The 25203-nt window shown below is 37.0% G+C and overlaps 1 protein-coding gene across 1 annotated transcript; it reads right to left on the minus strand.

The window, feature by feature from the left end:
* Positions 1-423: 423 nt before the first annotated feature.
* Positions 424-25203, minus strand: LOC140139967 (extracellular serine proteinase-like). The gene is made up of 13 exons (XM_072161774.1): positions 24877-25203; positions 22943-23083; positions 20555-20684; positions 20038-20159; positions 17344-17479; positions 14058-14242; positions 10610-10781; positions 9249-9386; positions 8049-8171; positions 5697-5813; positions 2484-2869; positions 795-1136; positions 424-536 (listed from the first exon to the last, which is right to left on the minus strand). The coding sequence occupies exons 1-12, from the start codon at positions 25024-25026 to the stop codon at positions 1038-1040; spliced, it is 1899 nt and encodes a 632-aa protein (XP_072017875.1). The 5' UTR covers positions 25027-25203; the 3' UTR covers positions 424-536; positions 795-1037.

Here is a 25203-nt window from a genome sequence, read left to right on the forward strand (position 1 = left end):
TCCCTGTGTGGAAGATTAAGGTCATGTCTTCCATAGGGGGTGTTTGAATTTCAACCACTGTATTACTCGAATAGCACAATCTTACATTGTTCCCTATATGCTCGTTACCATGTAGATTGATGACGGTTAATTACATCATCCAAAATAGTAAACTAACCGGGAAACTAACTTACCGTCTTCAAATAATACGTCTGCTTTATATCCCATTCCAGATATCCAAAAATTCGATGAAAACAAAAGAAATAACTCCCTCCCAGATGATCGAACTGGTTTAGGAACAACGTCACCACAAAATGTCCCAATCAACTGGTCAGACTTTGCGTAGCTGGCATCATATATTTGTAGAAAGTCGTTCACACATTGGCGTGCGTCATTGACTTTAACCTTGTCTTCTAATTGAAAATCACTGAAGATTATCCGTATCTCTTTGCCTGGATCAGCCGTTATTCTCGTGGTACAGACATCATTGTTGTAATAATGTTCAGGATAGTTGGTGGAAGACACCGTTCCAGGAGACGTGAGAGTATCATTACAAGCTGTGGTTTAGAGCAAAATATTATTATCATCTTGGAATAGCAAGTAGACTTGTATTAAATTCTACATGTGGTGCATCGCTTAGACCATGGTAGTATAAATTCTTACACTTAGAGGAACTAGCTAGTAGGCCATTTTAAAAGTTTCTGCCCTAACAATTGCCAAATTTACGTAAAATCCCTCCCCTCTGAAAAAGTCCTGGATACGTCACTAATTATATCAAACCCGTTTAGTCTATAACTTTGATAATGTCAACTCACATTTTACGGAGATAAATTCAGCTTGGTACCCTTGTTCCGGGAAAATATAATCGGATTGAAACACGAGTAGCATTTGCTCACCGCTGGATTTAAGCGGTGAGAAATATGCGTGGTTGCCCGAGACTCTGCCAATGAGCTCAGTATTGCTTGCAACATTGCCGTCGAAAAAATAAAGAAAGTCATAGCCCAATTCAACGTGGAAATCCGAGAACTCAATGGCGATCTGCTCACCAGGGGATGCCGTCAACGTTGTAAAACATGTTTGAGAGTTGCTATAGTTTGAAGGATAGTTGCTTGAAGATATATTTCCGGGAGCGATGAACGAACCCGAGTTTGAGCATTCTGAAAATAAATATCATATTCAACAAATTGAGAGTTGGCATAAGCATGGTTAGAATAATAGGTCCACCATGTCAATGATACAAATTACCAGTTTTTTCTAGTTGGAAAGATCTAGGAAGAATATGCATCGAATAATACCGTAAAGAGTTTCCTAATAGCGCACATGGCTCTTTTGCCATGGGGAAAATTTCACAAAACAAAAAGAATTAAGGTCTTTTTTTTACGGGAGGACATTTTAGTTTGTGCCTTAAACTCTAGTTTTGTCAAGGAGCCCAAATGCGCCATTATTCAAATCGTGACAGTATTTATCAATGAGATACATAGGAAGCGGGCGACGGAGGGACACGTCCCCCCTAAATGTTTCCATGAAAGAAAGCCGTCCTAAAAATCCTAAAAAAAGAAGAAAAAATAAAGCGATAATTGTCCAGTGCATCTTCTTTTTAGCCCCAAAGCACCAAAATATAGTAAAATTGCACAATTTTGCGCGCTTCACTGGCCATGACCCGTCAAAAAGCAAAATTCAGTTCCATTTGTTGGCTTATTAATAGTCTAAAATTGATACGATATGACGTATTTTGAAATTCCTATTTTTATTTGTTTGTTGTTTCCACACTGCAACACCATTCCATAAAAAAACAAAAGGCGTCTTTCATAGACCCGCACGCATAATGATTTGCCGCGTAGATATTTTTATTTTGCTGAAAATTCGACAACGTGGCAGCGAAGCGGCAAAATTAAAAAACAAAAAAGGGCCACAAATCTTGAATCTTGGGCTGGCAACGGCGGAATCGATGTCAAAAATAATATTGGGTCCGCTTGCCTGTACAAAATAAAGGATAACGTGCTTCGCAAAATTTTCCAATAAATGGATCCTCATTACCGTCGAGTATGGTGAGGGTAGTGAAATTGAATTTGCCGCCTAGCTAACCAATTGTAAAACGCAAAGTGGCAAAATTAAAAAATACAATAAAAAATTCTTCAGCATAGCGTATAGTTCCTCCCTCCAATAATACAATCTTTTTGACCAAATGTTTTTTAGACAAACCTTCTATTTTTCATGGCCTTAGGGAGTGATCGTTATTTATGGCAGGGGGGGGAATGGGTAAATTTAGGGGGGAACACGAAATTTTTTTGTTGTCTTGAGGGGGGAACCTGAAATTTTAGTTGAAACAGGAGGGGGGATTGTTAAATTTTAAATGGAGAAAATTGGGAAAACAAGGGGAACGCGAAAATTTTGAGCGGACGCGGGGGGGGAATGCGAAATTTTTTGTCGATATTTTTGCCAAAACACCCATTCCCCCCCCTGCTGTAAATAACGATCGGTCCCTTACTATTAGGTATAATTACTTGTGCTTTGTCGTAATTGAACGTCAATATTGAATCCTGAGCTAGTAACGGCGGAATCGGTGTCAAAATCAGCGTCATACTGGGTCCGCTTGAGATTGCAAATAAAGGATAACGTGTTCCGCAAAATTTTCCAATCAGTGTACTGTTATCGTCATCGCCGTCGAGTATGGTGAGGCTATCGTTGGTACAGTTGCTAGAATCTTCTAAATTGAAGTCTCTGACGATAAGATGTAGTTCAACAATTGTATTATTATCTGGGAGAGGACCATAATACTCATTTATGAGAAGTATACGGCACGTCTGGTCGTTTAAATAGTTGTCGGGGTAATGTGTAGAGTAAAGAGGTCCCGGGTAAGACATCGTTCTATCGCATGGTAAATGGGTTGCTGTAAAAAAGGAATAATAATAATAATTATAATAATAATAATAATAATAATAATAATAATAATAATAATAATAATAATAATAATAATAATAATAATAATAATAATAATAATAGTTTGAACCTGGGACAAAATTAGAATTTAAATGGTTACAGGGTCAAAATTTTCTTTCAAAATGATCGAAATTGTTCCTCTTGCCACAAGGATCTAGTTTGCACTGTCTACCGTGTTCCCTTTACCGAATTAAATAGCACAAAAGTCAAAGGTGTGGTCATTAACCTAGTTTGTCCTGTATCTCGGTAACCAAATATAAGAGGCAGTGCAAAATTTGAGCCAATTTGGAAAGAAATCTGAACAGCCTCAAAATTTGACCCTATATGATTGACTTTTGACATTTGACACCTTAGATTTTAATCCTTGTGACAGGGCGGATAGTTTGATATGCATTTTGCTAGAATCGATCTTACTTCGCGGATGAACTTCGTGAAGAATTTCCTGGTCATTTGATCGGTTGAAACCTCAATGGCATAGAAATATTTTAAGCAAGGACTGCACGAATTTTTAATCTCACTGCACGTTAAAATAGCCGCTGAGCTGAGACCCCGGATCAAGGATACAGTATACTGTTGGTTCAGATACTGTTTGGTGGTAGTTGTTGTTGATGTCAATGTCAATTATTATTTTAGGACTGAGATATCTTCCACTGGGTTTGAAGGTGTTGTTACCCCCAATTAACATCAAGGAGATTTATATCACCACACGTGTGCATTTCGAGTCAGTGTTCTGGGACCTATAGAAGGCTCCAATATGAAGTGGCGTTGAACTTTTGATGTGTAAACTACTCGAGATTATTTCACAGCACATATCTGTGTTCACAGTCACAATAAAGATTTTGCTCTATCTTGGCAACCAAAGCGGTGTGTGGACTGCAACAAATATGCCTCTTCTTGTTTACCATTATACAGATCTTTAAATGTTTTTGCAAGCTTTGCACGGACGCTCTGACAAATTACTGTTAAGTTTAGAAGTCTAGGCAGGTGCTTTAGTGGATTAGACTTTCTTTGTTTGGGTTTACTATTTGCATTTTCAGTAGTATTCGCATTAAACACGTACGTCACTGCCTGCATCACTTGATTCAGGTGTACTTTCAAAGTTTTTACTGGGATCAGCAGGCGGTATCAGAGAGGGGCAGCACAGGACATATGAGTGTGAGAGCCTAACCAATATCTAACATACATAACGTCACTGGGCGGGAAAAACCTCATAGCCTATGTACTTTTGGCCCTTGAACATGGATAAAGCCTTGTAAATGTCGACTTTATATTGAATGGTTTGCTTCATCCATATTCAAGGGCAAAAAGTACATTCCCGCCCAGTGACGATAGATATCTACACACATACAGATACATATAAGGAATACACTTATCACAATATCTCTCTTCTTGGTTAAATACAGGGTGTCACAATAAAAAACAGAACACTCATTGTGCCCTCTGTTTTCTCCTATTTCTGAAAAGTTGATTAAAAGTATAAAAAAACTTAAATCGTTAGCTTTAATAAACCGAAACAATCATTTCAATCGGCTCACAATATTTGAAGATATGCCCTCTTTAAGAAATGTACCCGTTTTTTATTCAGTCCACGGATGAGGCTTGGCTACATCAAAGATTAAAACGAAACACACGTTTAATGACATGGATAGATAATAGTATTAGGCTTTGGAACGCATTCACTATGAGCGAGGATCACCAGCTAGCCTCCAACATCTTCGCAACCGTATTACTGCTGTATTCACAAGTATACGGCGCACACGGATGGTACGCAATGCAATTGATACAATGACATGAATGAGGACCAAGGCTGAAACCTTTATTCGCCAAGGTAGAGGGCAATGCAGCACAGTAAACTTTATTTTCAGGCCACCTTTTATCCCGAAAAGAGAAAATGACATGTTTATAATAAAAAAAGCAAGAAACAACAAAGTATGAAAGTAAGAAACATAATAAAACAAAAAGTCATAAATAACCAAGAAAAATAAGTTTAATTGCGATTATAGCAAGAGAGGTCCCATCCCAAATCCATTTTTCTGACAAGTTATAAATGACACTTAACACAATCCATAGCCCATATAGGCCCACTGGAGCGCCCACTCCCTAAATAAAGTTTTAATGTTATCATTTAGGAATGCTTGATATTCATACATGGTACGTGCTGTACTCCTTTTCAATCTTTGAAGTAGCCAAACCTTCTCCGTGGACAGAGTGAGAAACGGGGACATTTCTTTAAAATAGCATATCTTTAAAAGTTGTAAGCCGATTGAAATATTTTTTTCGATCTATTAGAACTAACGAATAAAGGTTTCTTTACATAACAAAATATATTTGATTAACTTTTCAAAATAGGAGAAATAGAGGGCACAATGAGGGTTCTGTTTTTATTGTGACACTGTAAAATCGGCCCGTGAAAGACACGGGTCTCTTTCGCCCGGGGGGGGGGGTTCTTCCTGGTTGAAGGTATACGGGGATGTGCCACGGTTTTGGGGTACCTTTTCAGCGATTTTGGTATATCGATGGGTGGGTTAATAGCGGAGACCAATGCGCCCAATTGGGAAAATTTGGAAAAATTGCACTTAAAGCGCCCAATTATGGCAAATTTGGGTGCTTTTTGGGTGCTTTTTCTTGAAAATTGGTATACTGATGGGTAGCAAAAAACAGCAAAAAGTAGGTATAGAGAAAGTCAGCATCCGAAAGTCTGCGTGGCACACCCCGTACAAAATTTTTCGAAGACCCCCCCCCCCCGGGCTCTTTCACCTATTAAGACTGAAACATACGTCGACATAGCGTAACGTAGTCATGGCAACAATCCATTCGTGACCAGCAGTCTTCGTCGCATTGGCAAGGATATGAAACATTGTTATAATCACCACATCGGTCTATGCATGTTGGTTCTGTATGTCATACGTAAATAAACACAAAAACAATAATTATTTAAGTACAGTATGTATTATATTAGGTCCTTTATTATTTATTATTTTTGTAAATGATCTGCCTGATAGTGTTATATGTAAAACAGTAATGTATGCTGATGATACTTCATTGCTTGTTAGCTCATCAGATCCTTTATGTCTTCAAAACTGTCTCAATTTTAACATGTGTAAAATTGCCAGCTGGTTTAAAAAGAACCACCTCACTTTGAATATCAGCAAAACTAAATTGATGCTTTTTGGTACCCCTCAAAATCTTAGTAAGTACCAAAATATTTCTTTAATTTATGAGGGTGAGACTATTGAGAGAGTAGACAACTTCAAATATCTTGGAATTATTTTTGATAGTCACATGACTTTTTTTTTTTTTTTTTTAATGTGTTTCCCTAGTAGAACTTATTTTTTTTATCTTTTGACATAGTATGTCAGGCAAAATGCCTTTTATTCACATTAAATACACTATAAATATTATAACAACAAAAGTTATTGCACTGCACATAATCCATATATAATAGTAGATGTTATAAAACAAATTTACATACATGTATATAATAAGAAAATCAAACAAATAATTTAAGCAAAATGACAGAGCCAAGAACAAACACGGAAGTCATCCAAGTAACTGTTCATCTGCGATCAACTAGCTAAAGTCATCGCAGACCAAACCTCTCATACGAAGTTCCTGCCTAAAGAGGAACAGAAGACAAGGATGATCCCCGTATCTGTATTTGCCAATGCACATTTTGCCAACACATATAACATAATTGATATATTTTGACCGATCACTGGTAATGTCATTATGATAATTAAATAAAACATTTTCAACAGAAAGCCTAAAGTTCTTACCAAGCCTTTGTGTAATAACCCTGTTAGCAAATTCCCAAATAGGAGTGGTCTTATTACAATGAAAAAGAAGTGCTCTGGATGATCAACAGCATTACAGGAATTGCACAAATTTGTATCTTCTTTCCCCATTTTACATAATAAAACTTTTGTAGGATAAATGTTATGAATAATTTTCCAATTAAGTGAAATAAGTCTGGCCTCACTGGTACAACATGGTATTGAACCCCAAATCTTTTCCCAATCAAAATTGTAATTGGGGAATCTTCTACACCAATAGTTCATACAAATTGGTGGAACATAAATCTTATCAACCATGGCATGTCTAAAAAACTTTGAAGAACAGGCTTCTATAGGGACTGCATTAAAGACAATTGTCACATGACTTGGTCACATCATATAGATTTAATTGCTTCCAACGGCTCTAAACGTTGTGGTGTTATTCGTCGCGTGAAATATTATCTTCCAAATTATATTCTCAAAAAACTTGCTGATTCTCTTGTCATGCCACATTTTGATTATTGCAGTCATGTTTGGTCCAACTGTTCACTTACTCTGTCAAGTAAGTTACAAATTCTCTTGAACAACCTTGCCAGAATTATTCTTTCTGCTGATATCAGAACTAATATTGATTCAATGATGTCTTCTCTCAAGTGGCTTAAACTAGATAAAAGGTGGAATAATCATATTCTTATTATGTTATTTAAATGCCTTACTGGCAGAGCTCCTGATTATCTTTGTTCCAAATTTTCATTTACCAAATCCACTCATGATCATGTCACAAGAGGTACTTCCTCCAATTCACTTGTTGTTCCTCAATTTAACAATAACTCTGGTAAGAGATTGTTTCAGGCGAGAGCAGCAAATCTGTGGAATAGTTCTGTTGATGTTGACACTCGCACTAATTATATTTCCTTGAGCCTAAGTGAATTTAAATCAAGAGCTCTCACAATCCACACTGTTCATTGATTTTCATATTTTTCATGATTCTTGTAATTTCTTTATAATATGGTATTGCATATTTTTCTTGTAATATTTGTGTAATAAATGTAAATTTAAGTGAATTACACCTGTACATGTATGTCACAGGGCCTCCAAGAATAGCAGTGCTTTTACACTGAAGGAGCTACCCTGTATAAAGAAAGTTGAAATAAAAATAATAAATAATAACAAATGTCACAAACGTTAAAATGAATGGCAGCTATAAATGTACATGTCCAATATATCATTATCGTCATCGTCAACATCACCATCATCATCATCATCATCATCATCATCATCATCATCACCTCATGCACCAAAGTCAGCACTCTAGTCCATTCTGTCCTACGATAAATACTACGATACGGATCATACCATTATTCCAGCAGAGGTTTGGGTAATCTTCGCAGCAGTCGTCACGATCGGAACATTCAGCATCGCACTGGCAAGCTCGGTTAACATCCATAGAGGAATTACATCGAGTCATACATGTATCCACTGAAACAACAATAATTATTATTAGTTTACTATAATTTAGTACAATATCATTAGTATTGGTTTTTTTCTTTGTGTATTGTATTCAGAAAACACACACATACAAGTATACATTTTGGGAATTATATAAAAACGCCCGCTTTAAATAGAGCTAGCCAGCAAGTAGCCTATAGACTATTTGATAAAAGGCACTTTATTTAATACCCACGTGACACATGGGCACCGCCAGACAAACAAGACAATACCAGACCATACAAATTACAATCAGTGGCGTAGATTTCTTTTGGACATTGGGGGGATGGGGTTGGAAAAATATTCTTGAAGTAGGCCCTATAGTAAACTCATCACCTTTTGGCGACATCAATTAGCTTATGGTACAAATGCGCGCGAAGCGCCCGAAAAAAATTGCCATATTGAAGCGAAACTAATGAAATACGGTGCAAAAGTAGAATAAATGCGCGCGAAGCGTGCGAAAATTTGGACTTTGGTGACTAAAATGGCCAAATATGAGGTTAATTTGGTCAGAAACCCACACACAGGCGTCAACATTGGGGGGGTGATTGTATGGATCATCCCCCCAAAATATTGGGGGGATTTATCCCCCATCCACCGGGATCTACGCCTATGATTACAATGACATTTGTAATTGTTATGTGCCCTTGTGGAAATTGGTTTTGCTTGCAGTTTAAAAATACACAGAGGGTGTACGATAGGTCAGTATACTGCTAAAATAATTGATAAATTAACATTCCGCCGACGAAATGGCGTACCCGATTCTACAATTGTGCCAAGGTCTGGATACGGCTAAAATAATAAATAAATTAACATTCCATCGACGAAATGGTGACATTTATTATTTCAGTCATAATGGGCTATACCAGTTGAAATCTATGGAAGACATGACCTTAATCTCCCACACAGGGTATGTAGATTTCAAATGGAGTCACCCAATCAGTTAACCCTATTTGAAATTCGTACTCCCTGTGTGGAAACCTATTAAGGGCATTGTAATCCATACGAGTGTATGGATTTTAACTGGAATGGCCCAATATCTTGATATATATAAATTTAATGACTTACCCCCTATGTAAAGAAGACGGTTAGGTGATAGCGGCTGAGCATCTTTAACCTTGTAGAGAGTAGCACTTCTAAGAAGCATGTCAGTGACGTCATAGGGTGTCAACGTATTATTAATTCCAAGAAGTATTGCCGCGGCTCCTAACAGTAAAAACAATTAGAAACTTTGTTTATCTTGGCTAGTTCTATATATTATCATGATTATAGGAGTTTTCATACCGATGAAGTGGGCTATACAATGTTGAACCATTAGATCGTGATTATATTAATTATCCCCAGAACTAAAATAATGAAACGGCTCACGCCCATTTTTGGACCTATTGTCAGGCATTCAGAAAGAATGCATAATTTATTCAAGCAATGCTTTGAGAAACTTTATTAGGGTCAGCCAAATAATAACGATTTATGGACAACTTTTTCGCTCGAAGTAATTACCCGACCGAGCATCCCAAACAACTATTTCGCCAGGACTGAGTCTAGCGATGCTCCCTCTGGCGAAGCACCATCTAACGGTGGAGAAAATATAAAAAGCCGCGGACTTACATAAATCAAAAGAAAATGGCTGACACCCTTTTCATTTTCATATTTCGTGAACATTGTGGGCATCCGTAGATACCAACGCCAAATCACCTAGCAAGCAAATACCCACGAAAATTGGAAAAACTAAATCGAATTATTTTATTAATGTACTATAATGTATAATTCTGTGCATTAAATCGATCATTTGATCCAAAACTGTCATACACGTTCCTTGACACACACTATGAAATGATATGCACGCTTATGATTTCGAATACCTCACTACCATATCATGCCTATTCTACATACAGTAGGACAGCCTACCCTAGAATTCAACGCGATAACAAGCCGGCTGCGCAACCACAAAAAACTTGAACATAATATTTCCCTTATATTTATATTTTGTTGAACAAGACAAATCTGAGGGCATAGTACTTAGCTATCCCATGCCAACCTGGTGTTGATTCCTTCCTTCCCGCTATACACCAGGTTAATCGACCAAATACCACACAACACTGAAAATTGCACAAACTGAAACAATTTGATTCTGAACTTTGAAAACAAAACATGCACATAGTACATAATGGCGGAACCGTGCAAGTAGTGAATACGGAAAGATTATACTGTAATATCCTTTGATTTCGCAGTACCGGTTTATACGCTTAATAATGGATACGTTAACTCACTATAAACACGCTCAAAATGTTTTGCCTTCAGTAGACTAAGCAACTCGGAAAACATAGGTGAAAATGATGAACTTGCTAATACATGATGTACGAGCAATATACATAATTACTAATATTAATTGAGCACAATAATGTTTTATTATTTAAATAAAGGTTTACCTGATACTTGAGGACACGACATTGAAGTTCCTGAAATAGTCCGACTTGCGTTGTCAGCAGTATAACCTGCACTGAGTATTTGACTTCCAGGTGCAAAGATATCCAAACAGCGGCCGTAATTGGAAAAGTAGGATCTTTCATCGTCAATAGTGGTCGAGCCAACGGTTATTGCCTTGAATATGATAAAATTATTCAACTTTAGTCTTTCCTTCTCTAATAATTTATCCGTACGCATACTCTTGTTTGTTTCTCTGTTTATTTGTTTGTTTGTTTGGATAATTTGCTGGGTAACACTTTCAAAGGGTGGCTAATATTCCCTTTGGTGCCAGTAATGAAAATGTCAATACGAATATTAGATCGTTTCCTCACAGGTATAATCCCCGTGGAAAATCATGTCAGTAGGCCTACTTAAAATCATGTATGTCAATCCCGGTGGGACATGTCCCCTCCACATTTCGGGCACAATATCAAATGCCCCCCCCGCGTTTCGGTAAATACTTCCCTAGTAAAAATACAGGCAATATTTGGTATTATACCTTGATTTTTGGCTAGAATAGTATGAAATTGAAAATGTTCTCGCGCTCCGTGCGCACTTCATCCTCTATATACATTCAAATTCACCTTGATTGGGGGCTATCAATAGTATTACAAGTATTGCGTGATCAAGACGCGCAGTTGTCCCCGTAAACTTGACCGGTAAAAACTTTGTCTACCCTGATGTCTTACCCCTTGTATCTGGTACGCCAGCCAAGTAGAAAGAGTGACGAAAGTGCTTAGTTCTGTTTAAATACGCATATCAACTTCGGATTGACACCCTTGACTTAGATTTTGAATATACAAACAGCACCAGGACGAATTGGGACAGTCTAGACATGCATTCACTTATTAACACCCTACTATATTGAAAGACAGAGATAAAAAGACTAAATCGCGTCTGACGTCACACAGTGTATTTTACCCATAGGAAAAATCATTCCGTACTGTACGTGTACATATTACTGACAGTGATGCAAGCAACCAATCAGCATTCGGAAAGTCGTTGACCCAATGACGTTATCGCTGGATTTTCATTGATATTGCTCGACTCTCAGCTTCACTTTATCGTGACCTTTACTATGTGTGAATTATTACCCACAATACATAGCTTCTAAAATGACTTGAATACACGATGAGAATGTACGATTTCCATGCTGGAAGTGGTTTTAAACCCCGTCAAAATCCGTCAAGGGAAAGGGATTTTATAAAAAAATTTATACCGGCAATTTCAGGAAAATCTTGGAAGACTGGTGAGATTTGATAAAGTCCAGAATCCTTCAAAAACATGAGTTTTAAGTGCAATAAAACTTGGTGAGTACAGTCACCATCAGCCAGGTAATCGCGACTGCCGAGAACCGCCAAATAATTTGAACCTAAAAAAATTGAACATGAAACTTCATGAGTGATTTTCAACATATTTGAGACTGTTGGATAAATATGGGTGCTGCAGCTTTGGAGCTAAGGCAACATGGCGCATTACTTTGAAGTTGGTAATGGGTAAATTACACTGTGCGTCCGGGCAAAGGCGCACCGTGATTTATTGCCGACCTGCGCTGTCTTCCATTATATAGGCGTATGACTCTTTATGTTTATGTATTTCTTATATATTTTCTTTCATATCCCTTGCGATGATCCAAGAGTTTCAGCCACTGTGAAACAGGTTGTCTTGATAAACAGTTTCAAATTGGTGATGATTGGCATAATATATGTATAGTATATACTTCAAGTGCCGGTAACCTTTCATGACTTCGACGCATAGGACGGTAATGTCCCCGCTCACCTACGAGTCATCCTCCTCCACTCCGGTCTCTCTGGTGTCTGCTGTTCATGCAGCATCGGACAGTTGCGGCAGCCCTGTGGCGTGTTTTACTTGGTCTTTCAATCGGAAAACGCATGCGAAACAACTGCACTACATGCAGTGAGGTTTAAAAACACAGGAACGCGGAATTTGATGACACTGCGCCGGGATATACTCCTGGAGGAAGCGAGACGATTTGAAGAAGACATCCTGTGTTATGCAGATCTTGTCTGAATGGTACTGAGATACTCATAAACATATAATGATGATAAACATGACAGATGCAAGAACATTACCCTGCAAAACACCAGTTGCTACTTAAGTTGGTTATTGGATGTTTTGATTTCCATCCACTTGGGGTGCCACTGATCAGGGCTGCAAGGACGTCGAAATGTCGCAAAACAAAACCGAAAGCAATAGTTCTAATGACATGTTGATGGCGCCAACGGCTTCCGGTGGTCTAATGGTTAATGCGGCGACTCATACCATACTCATACCACAAGGTTATTAGTTCGACCCCCTAAAGGGCCAACGTGTTGCGTCCTAGGGCAATATACTCGATTATCTCGATTGACCCGCTGCTTCCAGTTATCGATGCAGCCATCCGATGTGATATATCCATTATATTATAAGCTATTCTGTTAAAACTCCAGATATACCACGTCACTCATGATAAATCACTTACATTTAACCATTTGCCTTATTTGTTTAATGGTTATTTTACAAAGCGCTCTGTCATACACGGCTACCAGACAAGACATGTAAATGATCTCAACTTGACATATAATAAAAAAAAAACATTCTCTGATCATTCCATCCGAGCTACTGGACCCACTTTTTGGAACAGTATAAATAAAAAAACAAAGACTTGCAAATCCGTTTTTTCATTTTCGTTATCAGCTTAAACGAAATAATTTATGATTTCAGTTAATGACTAACTTTTTTTCTTTTATTTATTTTTTTTGGGGGGGGAACAGTCCGTCTTGTCTTATTGGCCATGCATGTTAGGTCTCATGTGATTTTGTTCTTGTTATTTTTGCAACGAATTTTGTTTAGGGGTTGGTTTATTCAGGCCTCATTGGCCTTCCGGTCAACTCCTCCATATTGTCTTTTTTGTTTGCTGTTTGTTTTTATGTACATTTTTTTATATGTATATGGAAATAAATAAATTTGATTTTTTGTTTTTGTTTATTTGACCATTGCAACTGTCAGTTGACCTCAAAAGCATATCTTTATAATAATAAATAGTCAGTAATCGTACCTCATAATTAAACATGTCAATACTTCTAAAACATAACAACAATTATATGTTATAGTCAATTTTATTCAATGTATCCCAAAATTTAAGAAATTATTTAGTTATTAAATCCTTTTTACCAACTATTTTGCAAATATCTTTGGCACAGCCCGATTTGGCGCAGTTTATGGCGTAAACATGAAGTCGGGTTCTAATTGGCTAATTGAATCACGTCATCATCACATAAACACCTCATTCGCCGATCGATCTGCGTAGCATCACGTGATGCAGGCGTGACCTAATTCTTTTTACGCGATCGGTCAGCCACTGCGAAAGGTCTTTTGACAAGCACAAATATTTCAATCTATTCTACTCACCTCAGGTGCGCTTGCCGGAGAAACATCACATGCGTATGCATTCTCATTTCCACCCGCTACACTAACGACAATCCCAGCATCTACCATCATTCGAACAACATCGTTCACGGCCTGTGAAACCGATCCACCAAGCGACATTGAACAAACGGCAGGTCTTGTTGCGTTCTCAAAAATCCACTCCAGTCCTGATAAATTATACAAAATGTCTTTGTCATCAAAATTTCTTTGTCATTAGATGCCATAGGGGAATGGGAGTTTTATGGGGGAAATTTGCCGCAGAAGTAGTGATGTAACAGGATTAAAGCCATAATCATGATAATGTGTGATTTGCTCCACAGGAACGCCCACAATTTTTCTCGAATTTCTACTTTTTGCATAATTGTATTGCCTGTACTAAGATACCACGTGAAAGACTAAACCTGAAGTGCTTTAATTACAGTAAAAATTAAGTTTTTATATTAAATCCGGAGATCTCTGGTTCTGTTCCGAGTTCACCGATTGAGTGATGGCTTAACACATCGCGTGCGTGTGTATCATTGAATCATTGAATCAGTGACGTATAAACTGTGTGCATATCGCTATTCATCTTACGCCTTAACGTATAAACTGTGTGTATATAGCTATTCGTCTTATGTCTTGTTTGTGCATCACAGCTGCGTGAAACTCCGCCAATAATCATAATAGCAATACGATCGGCGAGCTAATACACGCATTGTAGGCACACGGTGGAATGAAATAGTAATTGTCTTCCTTTTACCTCATTTGTTTGGCTCGAAATTAAAAGGGGACAATGTGATGATCACAAGCTATCAGTAAAAACTAACATTTAAATAGGAATTTATTCTTTATGCAAATCACACATTATTGCTTTAATTACCATAACGATGGGTGTACAATATTTTGTGAATGTATCGCTCTGCATTATAAGCAGGCTGCACTCATCACCTGTGTATGTGAGCAATCATGGATTGAATACGGTACAGCTCTTTTCAAAGACACTAATCTTACAGGTGTGAGTGATCAGCATAATAATAGTATTCTATAGAATCACTATCCTGGTATTTATTCTTATTCTTTGATAAACTAGGACCAGGACCTCTGTTAAAAATCAAAAGTTGAACATTATCATGCATAACTCACAAACGCAAAATCAGAAACTGAAATTTTGGGAATAAGTTTTTTTTCACAGATATCTTCTGAAACATGCCATAAATTAGACTGCTGCCCTCATGTGTCAATCTTCTGGATTAGCAAATTATTAAAATTTGATATTCTTGATATTTAATCGTCCTAGAAGTAAACTTTATTAATCTAATGATATGTATATACTTAAATGTGGGTAACCTGATTGACAGCCTCATCTCCAACTTTACCCTATCAACCCAGCAAACACAAAAACGTTTTAAAAACGTTTTTAATAAATTATATTTTGGCTTTTGGTTTAGGTAAAAACGTTTTAATAACATTAAAATGTCGGGTTATATAAAAGTCATGATAACGTTTTAAAACGTTTTTGTATGAAAACACACTACAACAATATTTTTAAATGTTTTTTTTATTGTAAACTATTTTTGCAAACATTTTTGCCAAATATTGTGTCAATACTTAAATAATATTATGTTAAGATATTTGAACCCAGCAAACACAGAAATGTTCTTAAAATGTTTTTTTCAAAACCTTTTAATAAAATTTAAATGTCGGGTTATATAAAGGTCATGAAAACGTTTTTAAAACGTTTTTGAAAATATTTTGGGCAAACATTTTTCGCAAAATATTTTTCAACTCCCCAAAATAACATTCTGTTTAGAATGTTTTGTATCAAGTTTTCAAGAATGTTTTTGGAATGTTATTAAAACCCGACATTTAAACGTTTTCTGTAAAACATTTTTGTTTGCTGCGCAGTAGATTATCAAAAAGGTTATGAAAACGTTTTATACTCTTAATAATACCCTTTATATAACCCGACATTTAAACGTTTTCTGACAACCTTTTATAACCTTTTGCGAATGATGTCGAAAACGTTTTGTGTTTGCATTTTAAAATGCAGATTTTGGTATCAGGTGTTATCGCATTAACATATTGAAATTAGGCGGTGTAGTTCGAAGAAATCGTCAAAAACTGTCGAATTAGTCTCAACTGTGGTATACCACGTTTTTGACTAATTCAGCAATTTTTAGATGACACGTCGTGTCTTTAAAAAACACCGATTTGGAACTCCTAATTTCAGTATGTTAATGAGAAAAATAGGATCTTTCATTTGATATCAATTTATCACATGATCATGATGATTATCATTAATAAAAACACTGTAAACTACCAGTTTTACGCTCTATTAAATGTCAGTTATTCCATAAAGAATTAGTCGCATTTACAAAGAACATTTTATGATATTTTTGCATGAATGCTTGAAAGGAACACCATTTTATGTTATACATAAGTTTTAAAGAATATGATTTTCCAAATATATCAGTTCACCTTCCTTTAAAGTGTATGTAGCTGGGAGGAAAAGCCGACTATCAGTTGAAAATATTGACCATTTATATTGAAGATATACATTTTTACCCAAAAAGATGGTGTTTTTGGGAACAAATCTATATGATGGATGGCTTTTCATCCTACTTATACATACACTTTAAGTACATATCATTAAATTTATACAATTTACTTCGAGGACTGTTAAATTTCAAAAATATCAATTTTTAATCATTTGCCATAAAATGTGTATTATATCGCGAATTTCAATAAATCAAAAATATTTGATACCAGGACGTTCCTCGTTTTCAAAATGTCGATTTTCGATATGTCTGATCTGCTCTCAGGTCCCACAAAAAATACATGAAAACGTCGCTATCCCAGCCCTTAAGGGACATCCTTGGCATATTATCATATTTCAATATAATATATTTCAATGTTTTCATTTTTTTTATAAGAATTGTGTTTTTTTATGTTCTGTGTATCACGCCCTCTACGGTGTTTCCTGTTACCCAGAAAAGGAAACAGCCTGATATGATGAGTTGACAGTCTGATGAAACCACTAGTGTAGGTGAAACGTCACTAAAACGTCATTAAATGACCTTCGTTTTTATTAGGAATTGTTCAAATTTAACAAAATTCACAAATCTTAAATTGGTTGAATATGTGCCCGAAGTGCGCAAAATTGTGCATATTTTGGTGTAAACTTCTAAAAAGGGGGGGGGTGGTCATTCGGTGCAGAATTTGCTTCCAAAAATGGGGTCTATTGACAGGCAGTTCGGACTATCGACATGTAAATCATTCATATACTAACCAGCTATAACAGCTTGATAAGATCCGGAGCCCGTACATCCAAATACTCGGACACCGTGCACAGTTGCATTAGAAGCAACCCCATAGGTTGAACCAGCCGCTGTGCCCGCACAATGGGTCCCATGTCCGTCACAATCCTATTCATATAATGAGAGAACAAATACTAGTATTCCATGTTGACAAATTCATATAAACATCTCAAAAAAAGTAACTAACCCCCCTTAAATAATGGCCATTATTCAAAAAGGGGCTATTGTATTGCAAATCTGTAAAATGCGTTGGAAGCAGAATTTATTTCTGCGCATTTTGACACCTCATTTGATACGATAGCCCAGAAAACAATAAAACACCGGTCAATTTAATGTGGCGAGGTCCAGATTTGAAAGTTGCACTTACATACACATTTTTACAATACAAAAACACTCAGATATCATTACACAGATTTCCTTCCATAACACTGATTGCAAAATCAATAGAATTTACTGCAACTTTCAGATCTTGGGCTACATTGATTTAAATGTACGCTGTGACGTCAATATTTAGTCGATTGCTACAAATGAGGTGTCAAAATGTGCAGAAGTAAATTCTGCTTCCAACGCATTTTACAGATTTGTAATACAATCACCCGTTTTTGAATAATGGTCATTATTTAAGGGGGTCAGTTACTTTTTTTGAGATGTTTATATACCACATTAAAAGTCATAATTATCATGCCTGCAAGGTTCTACAGTTATATTATATGAGTTAATTTTCATTATCTTCAATAAACAATGCTCGGCCCCAGAAATAATTCCAAAATTTTAAATTCGGCTTTCTGCAGTGGCGTAGCTAGGGGGTCAAGGGAGGGCACGTGCCGTTGGCGCCGTCTTAGGGGGCGCAGAATCGACCAAATCGGTGCCCCTTAGATTGATTCTGCTCGACCTCAAAGTTGCGAAAGTCCAAATTTTCGAGCACTTTGTGCGCATTTCAACAGCAATTGTCATTCGAAAGGCCGTTTTAAGACCGCTATTCAACTTGATTATAACCAAATTAGTGGTATTTATGCCAATGTTCGCGTGCTTCTCCCACAATTGTTTGAGGAAGGGGAGACATTTTGTATCCTCTCCCACAATGCAATAAGCGTTTTGCATAACAATAGATTCTTTGTTATGCAATACGCATTTTGCATTGTGGGAAGGAATTTCGGCACAAATTGACTTCCGGTAGAGAAACCCTAAATCCGCATATTATTTTTTTAATAGAATCCCTACTCATTTATTTTTGATCCCGTAACTATTCTGTTGAGATGAGATGAGATATACTAAAAACTGTTCATTTTAGGTATATTATCACTTTGAACCGACAATGTTGTCAAAATGAATAGTTTCCGTTTTATTTTGGCATTATCTCCGATTCATTATTTGACAAGATTAAATATTTCCTTTTGACAAGTTTCTGTTATGTCCTCCTCTGAGAAGATAATCTACTCAAATGGTCTTTTTGACTATAATCTATTCATTCTATAGACAAATCCAATGTCACGCATTCCTACACCTCGATGGCAGCCATAGCTGGGTCCCCGTCGGCTCAATCTCACCTATTGAAATGATGCGGCCTTGGAGGGTATTTTAAACTGCATTCTATCACCCATGTTACACGTAGACAAAAGAATGATGACAGTTTACAACACAAAAGAATATCTAACATCGATTTTTAAGCGGCTTTAATCCACCCAATTGGGCAGTCACAACACCAGTTTGGTGATGCGGGGACCAAGTAATGGCTGACCAAATCCTGACCATGACTTGGCTCGTTGGATTCGTCTATAATCCGTGTACCCTAGCGGAGCTGACTACACAATGAGTGTTTGTAATCTCTTTTTCTTCCATGATTCAATTGAGTTTGGTGAATGACCTCGGTGAATGACCTCGACATGTCATATTGATGACTCATTTTGAAGAGAAATCTGTTATGTCTCCATCTGAATAGTCTCCCTTGTCAAATTTGACAAGTTTATATTCAAAAATGAGTATAGTCTGTATAGCTTCCTCGAGTCAGCAATTTAGATATTGTTTTTGATTGTATCTCTAAATGTAATGATGAGAAGTATATAAAAGTATAGACGAATCTTGGCGGGAATTTTAAACTGCATTCTATCACCCGTGTTACACGTAGACAAATAATGACGAAAGTTTACAACACAATACAATAAAACATCGATTTTTAAGCGGTTTTAATTCACCCAATTGGGCAGTTACAACCAGGTGGTGAGCGCAGTGCATTCTCTAAATTCAGTAAATTTCCTTTGTCAGCCGTGTAATTGAATGGGATTATTTTGACATTTTAAAACGCTTAAAATATCACAAACAAGCAGGTATATGTTAATAAGTAATATTAATACAAGCTAAAACCGTTGGGGTTCGATAATGAACCCCACAAAATTAACCTTCAAATTAATCAAATACAGTAAAATTAACCTTCAAATTAATCAAATACAGTAAAATTTGATTATTACTGGGTGAGAGTCGCCGAAATTCGCCGTTTGGTGCAGAGGGGACCCAGTAATGACCGAATGAATTCTGACCATCACTTGGCTCGTTGGATTCGTCTATACATTTTCAGAAAGGAAATTATGCAAGGAATCCAACTAGCATAGGAAGGCATACGGACTTAGATCGTTTAAGAGTGTATGCTACTATCTGAATGTTAAACGTACCGTATCATAGCTATATCCGTCGTCAACCACATTAAACCCATCTCCAGTCCGATTTATAAACTCAACATGGCTGTAGCGTATGCCAGTGTCAACCACATATATATGAGTGTCAGCACCATCACCTTGAAAACAAGAAAAATCAAAAGTCAGTGGCGTAGCCAGGAAGAGCTGGGGGTAAAATGGGGGCAGGGCGGCAAAGCGTAAAGTGTCATTAAAATGACTAAAAGCGGGACAAAAATTGATTTTGGCTTTGCCGCTCCCCCCTCCCCCTCCTCCTCCCCACAATGGGACAGAAAGTTTAAAAATGGAGACGAAAATTTGGATTTGCCCCTCCACAGGCTGGCTACGTCCCTGTGTCGAGTTGAGCTTTAGCGCTTACCAACAAGATGATGTGTAATTGTGGCCACGTCAGGACAGCGTTGCTTCAACTTTGGGGTTAAGAAACTGCCCAGGGGTCTTCGAATTGTTTTGAAAAACAAGGGTTCAAACGGTAGCTAACGTAAGGCCAAAACCATACCTAAATAAGTTGTAATGTTATCTAAAGGCAAATCTCTCTGGTCCACACGATCAAGGCCCCACGATGCAACAGATGAAGTATACGCCATAGCATCCTCTTCAATATACTTAACCATTTTGGATTGACGAAGCTGTAAGTATAGATTAAGAACGATATGATGTTAAGGAGTATTTAGTTATCCTGGCATCATCTTTTTATGACATGTTTCAGAAGTGAAAAAAGGCTTATTCCCAAAATTTCAATTCCTGATTTTGCGTTTGCGAGTTTATGCATGATTTTTAACAGAGGTCCTGGGTCCTTTTGATTACTCTTCCAAGGTCTTACTTTCATGTCAGGTATACTAGTCTCAGCTTTCATCACATCTTAACCATGTTTACTTAACCCATGAACTAGTCTACAGTAATAGACCATTTTAATTTATCATCCCTCTAATCCCTCTGACCATGGAAAATCCACCAATCCTTTTCTGATCCAACAGCTAGCTATCCATGAGAAAAATTCTTTTTTTCTCTGGGCAGGGCAGTCACTGGGAATGTGTTGTGCTTTATGCATGGAATGGTATGAATTGTTTAAAAAGGGAATACAGAGCAGTCTACACACGAACACAACTCAGTCCACTTCTATTGACTGATTAAGAAATGAAAATTACAGACCACCACCAGAAAATCAACTACCAAAAAACCTCGTCTACATCTATATAGAGTGTTTTTGATGAAAGCTAAATTAATACGAGACAGCCGTAAATATGCCAATACGATAGATTGGTCTTACAATAGTACTTAGTGTAGTTTGTATATGTTTGTATCGGTAATTAATTTGCTCAAACTCCATAATATTATAATTTTGTCGATGGATGGCGTCTGCATTAGTTTAGGTTTCATCAAAAGCACCGTATATGCTTGTAGACGAGGTTTTACGGTATACTGCTCACAAAAAGTATCCGCCCACGTGACCGTGAACAGGAAGTCTAGAAAAGTTACCTAAGTTTCCTTATACATTTTCAGCAATTTTGATGACATTTGTCTCTTAGCAGTGTAGCACATCTACTGATCACTTGGTGGTCTTGGTATGGCGGCGCCCATGGGTCAGGTGGGCATTAAATTTAGTACCTTTTATCAAATAGCCTATTCGCTGGAATAGTGTGATGTCATAATACAGCCTGTATGCCTACTTTTGGTTCAAGGACATGTTCCCAGTCATGCACGGTTCCTATTGACTTTATGTTGATCAAAAGAAGTTTACATCCACCTAAATGGCATTATCTCGAAAACTAGACAGTTTTAAGAGCTAAAAACGTGTCCAGTTATGGTGATTAGTAATCATAATATCCTACTTTCATATCTTAAAAATGTGAAGTTTGGTCAGAAATTATCATAATCTTTTTACCAACTGGTTGGTTTTCAAAAATCCAATTGGTCATGCTGTGCGAACATGATAAACAGGGGACTGTCCTTGAGAGGTGCTTGAACCAAAACACTTCAAATTGTATGCATGGCTGTCTTTATCCAAGCTGATGATGTAATCACTAGGGAGCACACCACTAAATCAATGCGCCATTTGTGCAACCCTACTAAGTTCCGGTAAAATACAGAAAGTTTTTGAGGTATTATGGACTGCTGTTTGGACTAATAATCAGAAAGAGTAGCGAATTATAGCTTAAATAAAAGTGTAAAGCCTGTGCATGAATTTGAATCACTAAAAAGGTTGCATTTTATAATTATCGAGAAAATAGGTCCGCGTATTAAAAATGGGCAGAAACGGGTTTACAGTCATGAGAGCATGTCAAAAACAGTGAGGGCGCTGTTTGGCGGCTCCTACCGGGAAAACGAGGTGGAAGACTACCCATACATTGAAACATATGTTAAACTTTCATCGATTTGCAATCGACTGGTTATCATTAAAATTCTCAGAAAGCGCCGAAAAGGCCTCAAAACGAATAAATAAAACTGGTGTTTTTACACGTATTTCAATGGGACGATTATTTAGTGGTGTGCGCCCACTATCCCAGCGAATGGTGACTGTTGAATGGAAAAGAAAAGCATATCAAAAGTGACAAATTTGGGATGTTTCCTCTTTACAGCGTGACCGGCACAGAATGAGAGATTCTAATTCTGTTGTCAACACTCACTCGCTGTACTCATAATTAGCGTGTTTTGAGAGAAAAGTCTCTGTAAACTTTTGTCACTTTTCAAATGCCGGTCAAATGCTCTCTTTTTTCATTCAAATTGTTATAAGTTGGGAAAATAAAGTCGGGCTAAATGAGGTATCAAATACGCAGAGCAAAATTGTCCATCTATTGACAACTTTATTTGGTAATAATATTTAGGTTTAATGTCTTTGAGGTGTGTTTTAAATGTGCGGATAGTATTTTGTGGGCAGTATATTTACCTTTTTAACCGAATCCGGGGATAAACGAGACGCAAATCCTTTAATGGTGTGCCGATATTCACGTTGCATCGTTCCTTCAGGTGTATCCCAGTGAATCATATCATCGAAAGCTTTAGCGTAATTGTCCATGTCCATATCATCCTGAGAGAGAGAGAGAAAGTAAAGAAATCAAATGACCAGTGCCCGGGAGGGGTAGGGCCTACTCAAGTTTGGTTTTGGTAGGGACGTGCCGCTGAGATTTTGGAAGAAGACCCATAAATATACCAATTTTTCAAGAAATTTGGACCCATTGATATACCAAAAGTCTAAATTTTCGGCCGAATTTACCCAAAATTGTCTTAGTTTTTACAAATTTTCCCAAAATGTTGGGAAAATTTTGAAAATTTTGGCTAGATTAAGGAAAAATTGGGCTGTTTTCCGAAAAAATTGAGAAAATTTTGAAAAAAGGACCCATTCATATACCAAAATAGGCTTTGAAAAAGGGGTCATTGATATACCAGAAGGCTGAAAATGCTACCCATGTCCCCGTATGGTCATTTGTACTGAGTACCCCCGGGGACCAGTGCTGGACCTTTAACATTTAACTCTTATTAAAAGTTACAAGCCGAATACTATAGAAATTTTACAAGCCCGACTTTGTTCCGGAAATCATTTCTACATCCTGAGCAGTGCTTCCAAAATCGCTCAAATCGTCGTTCAAAACTATTATTATCAACTTGCATACATGTGCATTAAACATGTTGTAGCATTTACCTTCAAAGACCCTATTTTCACACAATTTTGCAACCAAACTCCCCATTCTTCATCATATTATCTTCCTCTCTTTCTCCTCCTTGGCCCTTCCACCTTGTAAATATTATTCTCAATTATATATATATAAGAAAGAAATATTGAGAAAATTCAGAATACCTAAAATTATCATCATCATAGATGATTATAAGTTGATCATGGTTAGTTTCGATAGTCTTTGGCTATATTTTTTTTTATTTATTTGTTTGTTAATATCACAAGTGAGAATTCTGACAGCCGCTATATGGTAGGCCTACGGTGTGCCAGTTTAATAACAACATTGCTGCATGCATTGTGTCACATTGTTTGGATTATTAAACTCACTGCATTTTGATCAGCATGATTAAAGAATCACAACGTTTTTCACTTCTTTCAAGGTCTTTTTCTAGTCAATTTTCTATTGAAATGTTAATTTATTCAAGAAAAACGGCCTTCAGGTATTCTCTCGGAATATGAAACTGATGAAGCGGGGTCGGTTAAAAACTCATTGTTATGTGTGTGTTTAGTGCCTGAAACCAGACAATCCAATGATTTTCACCCGATATATTTTATTCAATTTTTCAAGACAACAAAAGGTATTTCTTTTCAGTAACTTTCTTTTTCAACTTTTTGTTTGTTTGAATTGAACCAAAGATAAAAGGCATTTGCAACTTCAGACACTGAAAGAAAGTATTTAATACCAACAAATGTTGAATTTAGAAATCAGGAAATCGTGTTTTTTAATTGATATAATACTTTAATTAAAAAGAGAGATTCCGACTTTCATAGCACGTCCTGGCAACTCATTCAGAGCATGCCAATGTCATTGAACACAGCGGTTCAGGTTCGTGAAAGACAAGTTCAAAAACTGGGGTGGCCGGTTTTCGGAAATAAAGAAAATAATGTTTTCGTGGTAGTATTAAGAACGAGGTGATACACACTCATTAACTGTTCCATATTATTAAATTGTGAATGCTTTTTAATTGATATGCCTACTTTAGAAAGAGAGGTATCTTTGAGTAGGCCTACTACAAATTCCGGGTACAAATTGTATGCAAGGGGATTGCGCTCCCTAAGGAGCAACAAACTCGCTTACTTTTAGTACTACGTATTGGCCAGGTATTCGACTCCTATTGTCCGCTATTTGAGCTCTGTCGACTGCTTACCTTTAGTACTACAATATACTGTCCGGGTATTTTATCTCTGTTGGCTGCTTTATATAGGGGTGCTTCTGTTCTGACGCCTTTAAAACTGACAAAGATTATTGGCAGCAACAGCAATATCCGCTGCAGAATTGCATGCTTGAATCGCAGCATTTCTATATCAATCCAGTAGTAGTGTCAAGAAAAACATTCGTTGGTTACTATTTTTCCTCTAAAACAATAAAGAATGTCCGGCGTTCGTTTTTATGGCGTTCCCGATGGCGCCAGAAATAGGTCTACTGATCAGCTCAGTGACCATGCACGGTGACAGCGTTAGGGCGTAGGCCTATA

This window comes from Amphiura filiformis, chromosome 18 (genome assembly GCF_039555335.1).
Source record: "Amphiura filiformis chromosome 18, Afil_fr2py, whole genome shotgun sequence".
Classification (NCBI taxonomy): domain Eukaryota; kingdom Metazoa; phylum Echinodermata; class Ophiuroidea; order Amphilepidida; family Amphiuridae; genus Amphiura; species Amphiura filiformis.

Coding starts and splice junctions, on each gene's coding strand:
- LOC140139967 (XM_072161774.1), bottom strand. CDS start 25,026: ATGCTGCGATTCAAGCATGCAATTCTGCAGCGGATATTGCTGTTGCTG. Junction 23,084..24,876: donor AGTATATTGTAGTACTAAAG/GTAAGCAGTCGA, acceptor TCTCTCTCTCAG/GATGATATGGACATGGACAA. Junction 14,243..17,343: donor TTATCAAGCTGTTATAGCTG/GTTAGTATATGA, acceptor ATAATTTATCAG/GACTGGAGTGGATTTTTGAG.